The sequence below is a fragment of the Convolutriloba macropyga genome, chromosome 13 (assembly GCF_964194025.1).
Source record: "Convolutriloba macropyga chromosome 13, txConMacr16.3, whole genome shotgun sequence".
Classification (NCBI taxonomy): domain Eukaryota; kingdom Metazoa; phylum Xenacoelomorpha; order Acoela; family Convolutidae; genus Convolutriloba; species Convolutriloba macropyga.
The window spans coordinates 4686844-4696879 of NC_134480.1; the positions used below are offsets into that span (position 1 = coordinate 4686844).

At 32.6% G+C, this 10036-nt stretch overlaps 1 protein-coding gene across 1 annotated transcript; it reads left to right on the forward strand.

The window, feature by feature from the left end:
• The first annotated feature begins 223 nt into the window (after positions 1-223).
• LOC142351861 (uncharacterized) lies at positions 224-2887 on the forward strand. The gene is made up of 2 exons (XM_075404095.1): positions 224-378; positions 2480-2887. The coding sequence occupies exons 1-2, from the start codon at positions 325-327 to the stop codon at positions 2747-2749; spliced, it is 324 nt and encodes a 107-aa protein (XP_075260210.1). The 5' UTR covers positions 224-324; the 3' UTR covers positions 2750-2887.
• The last annotated feature ends 7149 nt before the right edge of the window (positions 2888-10036 follow it).

Consider the following 10036-nt stretch of genomic DNA (forward strand, 5'->3'; position numbering starts at 1 on the left):
AGGATAATTCTAGTTTTTAGTTTACAGTGGTACAATAAAATGCAGTTACACCATCGAGTGAAGTCACAAACGACGTTCTTCAACAATTCGATGGGAAAATTTGGGGCCAATAGACAAAAAGCAGATGTGTTTGTAGGAAATTGAAGAAGATGTAAAAGTAGGATAATTCCCAAATTCTGCCTTGAGGAGAAATTCGGTTTTTTAGAGAAAAATTGAAGTTTTCAGGCTGTCACTGTGTGAGTGTATGTGTCAAGTTGTTACCAACTTTCACTGAAAAATTTTTCTTCATTTTCTCGACTCTTCAATTCTTAAGCGTTCGTTAAAATGCTGTTCCGTTTGTCAATAATACTTGCCGTTCTGCAGGTTTTGCTTTTTCTGGTAAGTTTTCTCTCCTTAAAAATATTTGATGAATCTCTGCCCCCCAGTACGTTATGCTCCCCGCAGTTACAGAGCATATGCCATTATATAGTAAATAAGTCACGTGCGCCAGGGGGGAGGGGGGGTTCAGAAACGGAATTTATTTAATTGAAAGAATCGGTCAATCAGAAGTCAAAACAACCTTTGGTCTTTGGTTTGGATCTTTCACTGGCCCTTGAAGATCGATTAACTCAGAAAATAACAGAAAAAGTTTGAAAAATCAATTGCAAATGTTGAAGAAATGTTGCTGAAAATCAAGATAATAATATCTTCCGAACCATTTCTGCGTTTCTAGAGGCTTTACAGAAACCCAATTCCAAGCCTTGAAAAATACAATGGCTCAAACGTCGATATGCAATAATTTTTAGAAAATTCAATTTTTAAAAAATAGAAATTCTTCTTCCTGCTATTAATATGTTCAAGACAATTCCTAGCAACTGTGCTATATCATACTATCAAACCCTGGAGGAGGTTATCTGGCAACTGAGGCAAAACACTCAATGAAAGACAAGTGTTTTCAAAGAAATTTAAAAAAAAATGCAAATTTTATCAAAAAATTTCTAAAATTCGAAATGCTAAGTTTTTGAGAAAAATTCTTCTGACACTAACAATCATGCAGCATTTTTTTGTCAGAGAGATCCTGGAATGGGTTTGCTGGCATTTGCGAATGGACAAGTATGAAAAATTGACACAAAATTTTAGGAAGACTTAAAAAAACTGCAGATGTTATCAAAAATATGCTATACGTTGAACACCTTTCCACTACATCTAGAATATCTAGAAAACTTCGTCACATTTTAAACACATCAACCTCAGACTAATAAAACGAAAGACTAAAAAATCACAAAAGAACATAAAAAATTGCACCAATCACAACTCCTAAAAATGACTTTTAACCCTAAATCAAGGCCATCCCAGCAGCTGCACTACTCCGAGCACATGAAGGTCTACTAAAACGTACTTTGGGCCCCTTATGAAACGTAATGCCCGCTGGGCTTTACCTGTTTATCCCGCTTTGAAAGATCAAAGTCATTGAAAAATGTGTGAACAGATCTTTAAAAAAAAACACAGCGCTGCAATACATTTCAAATTCCTTGAATTGTAAAAAACATAGCGGGTCTTGTCCTGAAATACAATCCAAAAGAATTGAAAAAAAATTTTAGAACTACTCTATTTGACCAGCAGATCTATTGAACAATGCCAGCCAAAAAGACAAAGTGTCGCAATATTTGAGAAATTAAAACAATAAAACCGAACAAAAACATAATCATTGCTAAAAATTGTGAATATTTTACGCCAAAAGCCAAATTTGGTTGATTTAAATATACATATTAGCCTACGCACAAGCCTTGAAATATGACAAAACATTTGAAAAAAAAATCGAAACTGCGGAATTTATTTTAAAAAACTTCCAAGTTTTGCGATACTTTAATATACACATCTATTTTATTGTCTCTTGAATCTGTGCAGTAACTCATTTGCAAGACCTAAAAAAGTTTTATGGACCTTAAAAAATCGATAAAATCAGAACATGACAAAAATTTTTGAAATAATTGCAAATTCTGTTGAAATAAAGCTAAAACTCCTGATATTAATACCTTCGAGCCTATTGATTGTCTCTAGAAATTATCCCTTAAACCAATTTGAAGCCACACAAAAATTTTTACTGGCAAAATCTATTATAAAACTACAAAGAAGGTTCTCTGGCCCCATAGGATGGAAAAACTCAATAAATGTCAATCTGTTTCAAGAAAAATTGCAAGTTTCTTTAAAAAAAAATTGCTATAATTTGTGATATTAAAATGCTGAAGAAAAATCTTATTGACCCCAATGAAAGTACTATATTTATGTAAGATATCTGCGTGGTGGAACAAGAATTACTGTTTCTGTCAGTGACATTTTGGTTTTCAGCCCTATCACCGCATTTAACTCTACAAAACGTACTTTTGTATCAAATCACAACATTAACAGCATTTTTAACCCCATTTTGGCAACTCTTGTTGTTAATGTTAGGGACTGGACATATTGTTAGAAAATATGATTTTGGGCTGAAATATTTCAGGCAAATGACGCGTCGGGAAAGGCCACTTATTTCACTCTGAATCAATACGCACTAGACGAGGATTGTGAAGGTCCTGATGCAGTCTGCAGAAATGTTGGCAAGAACTATCTGGAGTGTAACTGCCCCGACAGCGCGCCCTTTTGTTGGGCTGTCTATGAGACCCTGCGAACGTTCAAGTGCAAGACTAGAGATGCTTATGGATTTGTCTCTGTACTGGGTGAAAACGCCACTCAACTTGCGTATTACGTGCCGACGGTGAACAAAGGTTGAAGCTACAAAATATTGAAAAAAATTGACGTAAACTGGGAACAGAGAAGTGTCTATGGAGTAATAATGGTTGTTGGGTATATCTGTATAACTTAATTTAACCGAAAAAAGTCAAACAAAAAACATTTATTTAAACTGAAATGATTTTTTATCAGACTAAGATTCCGAAAACGCAGTTCTAGACTTGAGAAAGGTTTGATTAAAGTCTAATCAGATTAATTCCCGCATTAAAATTTGCATTATAATAGCGTTAAGCGTTATGATTTGGGCAAGTTATTAAGATATTTTTTGACAGGCTTTCTATAATCATTATTTTTTAGGTTTCAAAGTCTATATTTTGCTTCAACAAAAATGTTTAACTCCGCGATACCGAAACTGAACAAAAAAATGATTAAATACATACCAAACCAAGGTTCAGGTGCGCGACCCTTGACCGCTCTGATCCGACCATTTGGGTCGCACAATGGTGGCGTGGTGCAACCCAAAATACATGGTCTGGGGAAACGCTTGAGTCGCACGATGGTATGGATAATGATCGCGCTACGGTCTGATCAGAGGGCCAAGTCTGGACATAAGTTACCGCGAAATCGGACCACAGAGCATTAACTGACCATATTTATTTGTCGGTAGTTTCTTATCACTGTTTAATGACTCAAAAGAAAATTTGCAGTCACTCCAAAACGACTTTATATTTGGATCTATTCTGTTTCGCCCCCTTCCAGTTTTTTTACGACACAAATACGACGAACAAATAACAATGAATTATAACATGTATTCAGGAATGGTCTGATCAAAGGACAAAATTTGAAGTATGATCTGATCAGAGGGAACCTTTGTCGCACTACAGTTGCGCAAAACTTTGGGTCGCACCAGAACCGCAGGAAATATTTGGGTGGCACGATAGTCTGATCAGTGGGATTTCGGTAGCACAATGCTCTCATAAGAGGGCGAAGTCTGGGAAGTGGTCTGATCAAAGTGGTCTGGGATTGCGCACCTAAACCTGGGGAAACACTGAAATTTCATAAAATCTAATTGGTTGAGTTTAATTGAAGCGCTCTAACTAAATGCGGTAGATTTAATCAAATCTCCCCTGTACCCTGGTTCGCCATAAGTCGTGAGCTATTGCTATGCCTCAGTGGCCTCTGGTAGTTGATATTAATCAACAAAACATGGGATAAGCCTTTCGATTTTTCCTTCAATTAACGTATTTCCTAAGCATATATCTGTTTGCCGATGACCTAAAGTTATTTTGAACTCTGTTCATTCAAACCATTTTTTTTAAAAAATTGCCGTTATCTAATTGATATCAGATTCAGATTGTTTTCTAGACGCTAAAAGAGGTCTCAATTGCCTTTTTGTGATAATTAATTTTCCCTTGTAAAATACTTAAGATAGGTTCTTCTCTTAGTTCTCTAAATCCTTCCTTATCTTAAAACGTTTTTGTGCTCTAAAACAATTTTTTCATAAAAACCTTGAATGAACTAAACAGACGTGTCTTTCGGTTTTGGTTGTTACCATATAGATCACGTGGATTATGGAACAATTTTAAATGCAATCTAATGATGCATATTTAAATAATGGTCGGATACTTCAATTTATGGCCAAAAATAGTTCAATGTGCAGTCATTGATTATTATTGATTTTGATTTGTTTTCCTAAAAGTCGATTTTGTTTCAAATTTCTGACATTGTCCCGGTTTTTTTGCTTTTGCACTCAGAACACTGCAGCTGAAAAAAATTCATTCATTTGTTGCAATTTTTACCGGATAATTTTGATAACTTGAATCCCATTTCTCCGCATGAGTTATTTTTGTTTTTCTTCCTCAATTTTGCAGTTTTATATCTAAGTACAACTAAGTTCATAACAGCGGAGAATTATAAATTAGGTATTTATTTACGTAGAAACCATTAATATTTAAAAAGTGAAATCAATTTATTTTGTTCTTCTCTTCAGTTCTTTGTATTTATCTCATTTTTTGTGTTTGTATAGGTTTTCAAATAGCAAAAAATTTGACATGGTCAATGATTTTCAAGTGTACGTACCTATTTTCTATTCTTTTGCCCTTTTTTCTTCGAAAACTTCATTGAAAATTGGATTTTTGCCAAAATTAATTTTATTTATTTATTTTTTGTCTTACAGACCATATCTTTTGTGACAAGAAAATAGGTTTCATCGGATGAAAACGTCCTCAATTTGTTTTTCTTATATGTTTTTCAGATCTTCAAATTGTTTTCTCCTCTCCCTCAAAATTGTATTTTTTAAAATGAGCTGTATATCGCTGCATATTTTTTTAAGTGGGGGAGGTCATAGAAAACACTGATGAACGATTAATAAACTATTCTGTTTTTTAACAATAGTTTATATTTTTCAATGATTTTGTGCATTTGAAGCAAGTACAACAAATAGTTTTGTGATAAGCAAGTACATCCCTGAGATATAAAAAATAAGAAAGTTGAACAAATGGGTGAATATAATGAGTGCGTGGGACAAGTTATTGCCGGAGAACATCATATTTATGCACTTTTTCATCGCTTTTTTTAGAAACATCACTGAAACAATTCAACTCATTGACTACCAGACCGCATTCAACTTTCGCAATATTTTCTACGGTGAACTTTTTTGTTAAAAATGATATTCTTTGCTGTGATTTTTTTTTCACCGCATTCTCCGCATTCGCCGCTATTCGTACATTTTTCTTTTTTTGCAACATTTTCTACGGTGAAGATATTTGGTAAGTTTGGCGGCGATTTTTGTAAGATTTGCGATTCGTAGCTGTAATTTTTTTCCAACGCATTCAACACTAAAAATTGCAATTCGTACATCTTTTCACCGCGTTCATCGCAAATCTTACATTTCTTTAGCAATTTTTACCGATCACATCTCGACCTGGGACAGTCTTAACCACAATCATGCATTAAGCAGAAACGAAAACTTCGGTCATCACTTGCTTCTTTCGTTAAAGGGCATCTAAGCCGACATGGGGAATTTCCAAAAAACGGTTGAAATCTCACAAACGATGCAATATATGGACATCAAATAGCAGTGACTGTGGATGTTGTTGCTGATATACCCATAAACCTACTCGACGATTTGAAGGTCAATTATAATTAGATACACCTGTAACGGTAATACTCCGTGTAACCTTGAATTTTCAAAATTCGAAAGAAAAAATGTATGAAAGATACAACTATTTATTGACACAACGCAATCAAATGTCAACTCATTTGTGAAATTGAGGATAAGTGAAACGCTAATTTCTTTGTAGATGAAAAACTAACCGTAGTAACCGAGTTCAAGAAAGAAAGGCAAAGAATTTAGTTGATCATGCCTGTAACAGGTTTTTTTTGTTTTTGCACTCAAAACAATGCAGCTGAAAGTAATGCTTTCATTATTCTAGTTTCAGTTTATGCGGGATGGTTTTGACAACTTGAATCCCATTTGTCCCCATGAGTTTTCTTTGTTTTTCTTCGTAATTCTTGCTGTTTTATAGCTTAGTACAACTAATTTCATCGCTGCAGCGGAGAATTATAATTTCTTATGAGAGTTATTGAAACGTATTTATTTATCTAGAAACCATTAGTTTTATAAAAGTGAAATTAATTTATTTTGTTCTTCTCTTCATTTCTTTGTATTTTTTCAATTTTCTCTTCATTTTTTAATAGGTTTTCTAATAGCAAACAATTTGACATAATCATTGAATATAAAGTGTACGTATTTTTTTTTGATTTTTTGTCCGAGTTTTTTTCGAAACTTTCATTGAACTTTGCGTTTATTTATCTAGAAACCATTAGTTTTATAAAAGTGAAATAAATTTATTTTGTTCTTCTCTTCATTTCTTTGTATTTTTTCAATTTTCTCTTCATTTTTTAATAGGTTTTCTAATAGCAAACAATTTGACATAATCATTGAATATAAAGTGTACGTATTTTTTTTTGATTTTTTGTCCGAGTTTTTTTCGAAACTTTCATTGAACTTTGCGTTTATTTATCTAGAAACCATTAGTTTTATAAAAGTGAAATTAATTAATTTTGTTCTTCTCTTCATTTCTTTGTATTTTTTCAATTTTGTCTTCATTTTTAATAGGTTTTCTAATAGCAAACAATTTGACATAGTCATTGAATATAAAGTGTAAGTATTTTTTTTTTAATTTTTTTGTCCGAGTTTTTTTCGAAACTTTCATTGAACTTTGCATTTTTGCGAAATTTCATTTTATTCATTTTACCAGGTTCATTCAAAGCAATCGTATGGCTCCTCAGACATGATGTTTTTACATTGAGGTGTCGGGTCTCAATTAGTTTTAGTGTTTCAGACATCATTATTTGCAAAAGAGAAGATGAACAAGATTGTTTCTATCTTTTGATTAAGTTTCTCTCTTCTTCGGATGAAAAAGTCTTCAATTTGTTATCTTAAATTTTTTGAGATCTTCAGATCTTTTTCTCTTCCCCACTCCTCCCCCACCCCAAGTTTGTTATTTTTTTGCTCCGACAACTCTTTAGGGGGGAGAAACTGTTTATTCAGTTTAGTTTTTCTTGTTCAGACAATTTTGTTTGATGGATATATTCATCGTACAGATTTTTTTGAGTGTATCGATAAAAAACCCGTCCAGCGGAGAATACGAAATTTAAAAAAAATTGATTTTCGTATTCTAATGCAAGTTATCATAGTTTAAACTTTTGTGAATTTTAGACCGATTTGCGTTATTTTTGTTCACATTTTCTGAATGTTTTGCCTAAATTTTTTTCAATATTGTTAACATATGTAAAAAAAAGTTAACAATTGTATTGTTGAATTTTTTTTCAACGCAAAAACTCTTTGTTGACCATTTTGATTTAATTTGTTTGGCTAAAAAGTTGGCTAAATAATGCAAAATTAAGCTCTTTTGATCAAAAATTGCCCAAAATAAATTTTTTTTGGTCCACTTTGATTGAATTTACCTAAAGCCACAACCAAAAACAACTAACAAAATCCTTAAAAATTACAAACGGAGCGTGTTGTCATTCCATTTCTATTGAGAGTATTCTGGAATTAAATCTTAGACGTTTTTTGGTGAAATTTTCCTTTGGCTATCAAAAGAGCAGCATTTTCAAAAGAGCAGCAAAAGGTTGGTTTTGGTCCAATATTGGACTGATACAATCCAAAAACAATTCCGATTGTAACCAGTCGGTCTTTTTTTAAATAAATTTCAATCTCTTTTATGTTAATTAAAGATCAGAAAAATTCAAATCAATGCTCAATGGAGATAGTTCCAAAAAGTTTTCTAAGCAGTACCATAATAATGTATCTTATTTCTCTACTCGAAATATTGTGGTCGTATTTAATTTTAAAAATAAACACCGGCTCTTTGAGGTTTGCAAATGATTTTCTCTTAATTCGGCCAGGTTGTAGCTTAGTGTCCGCCAAAAAAATGCCTGTTCTTCCTCTAGTGATTGCATTTTTTTCTAGTGAGTAATTTCTTTATTTTTTTGTCGTTTTACGCGCTAAATTGTAGTTTTCTGGCTTTGATACTACTAGATTTCACAATTTTTTAGGCATTTGCCCATATTGCACGTTTGTTCTGGTTTTGTCACATTATCACAACATTTACAGTCCATATGTTACATCCTTGGCGTTAAAAAAACAACAATGAACATATAAAAGTCTTGAAAGGCATAGATTTTGGTTTCAACGCCTTCGACACCCTTTTCTTGAAGAATTTATTTGACTTTTTACATTTGTGTTTACCTGTCGTTTTCACTTTGTCTATTTTTTGTCGAATAACATTTACTGGATAACTGCAGGTCTTATTGGGTTTTTTGGAGGATTAAAGGAACCTATAATCTGATTTCAATAGATAACTGATGGCTTCATGTCTTTGAAGAGAATCGTTTTCAAAAATTAAAAAAACTTTTTTAAATTTGCTTTTTTTGTTCTTTTTCGTCTATTTGTTACCTAGTCCCGTTAATTACCGATCTCGCATGATATTAGTGTTGTCGAGAGAAAACGCAAGTGTACAAAACCTAATGTGTTTTTAGAGAATTTAGGATGAATTTACTGGTTTCGACACCGGTTTATCGGAAAAAAGGTAAATTAATTTTCAATTTTTGACCATATTTGAATTTTATTTGGTAGACAAAGACATATTCGGAACAATTAAAGGTCTCAAGTTCTTCCCCTGGACGCATAAATTAAACTAATTAATTATTTCATTTTGTAGTTAAAGTCTTTCATGACTTTGAAATTAATTTTTTTCGAAAAAGTTTTACTTTAATTTGCCTTGTTCACTTTTCTTCTCCTTGTTACCTATTTTCAGTAAAATCGCATTACTGGCGTGCAACGAAAGCTCGATTGAACATCTTTTGAGTGCAAAGTCTGGCTTTAGGTTTTCGACAGCCTTTTCTTTCAAAGTTTAAATGAGTTTTTGTTCGTTGTCTCTATTTGTTGTTCTTTTTGTAACCGCATATAAAAAACTGAATAATGACAGGTGTTACTGCCCTCCATTAGAAGCGTATGTGATTACAAATGCGTTGGATCTTTTCAAGTGCTATCTACTGGTTGTCAATAGTTTGCAATTCTTTGTTTTGGAAAAAAAAGTCAATTGTGTTTAACTTTGCTGCATTGTGTTTTTTGTTCTTTTTGTCTATTTGTTACCTAGTCCAGTTAACGACACGTGACATATGATATTATTGTTGTACCGCTAAGATGCAAGTGTACAAAAACCAATCTTTCATTCAGAGAATTCTCCTTGAATTTACTGACTTCTGCAACAAAAGTAAATTAATTTTAATTTTTGTCTATATTTGACGTTATTTTTGTAGACGTATTCGAAATGATTTTTTCAATTGCTATCTAATGGTTTTCATTACTTTTCAATTTTATTTTTTGAAGAAAACAGGCCAATTTGCTGTTTTTGTTCCTTTGTCTGTTTTATACCTAGTCCCGTTAAATACAGATCATATATGACTTTTTGTTGTCGAGGTAGGATGCAACTGTACAAAAACTACGGTTTTTTTAAAGAATTCTTTTGAATTTACTGGCTTCGAAACAGGTTTTCTGCAACAAAAAGTAAATTAATTATGATTGTTGTCTACATTTGAGGTTCTTTTTGTAGACGTAAGACACATTCGGAACAATAACAGGCCTCAAGCAATTTTGTTGGACTAACAGACAAAACTATTTAATTAATTCATTTTGTTGCTACTGGCTTTCATGACTTTGAATATAGCTGTTTTGGAAAAATAGAGATGTTTTACTTAATTTTGCCCTTTTCCCTTTTTTGTCAACTTGTTACCTATTTTCACAAAAAGAGGTCCT

Excerpts from the sequence above, each read along its gene's own strand:
- LOC142351861 (XM_075404095.1), top strand. The coding sequence starts at position 325 with ATGCTGTTCCGTTTGTCAATAATACTTGCCGTTCTGCAGGTTTTGCTT. Across the intron at positions 379-2,479 it reads TGCAGGTTTTGCTTTTTCTG|GCAAATGACGCGTCGGGAAA; the intron begins GTAAGTTTTCTC and ends GAAATATTTCAG.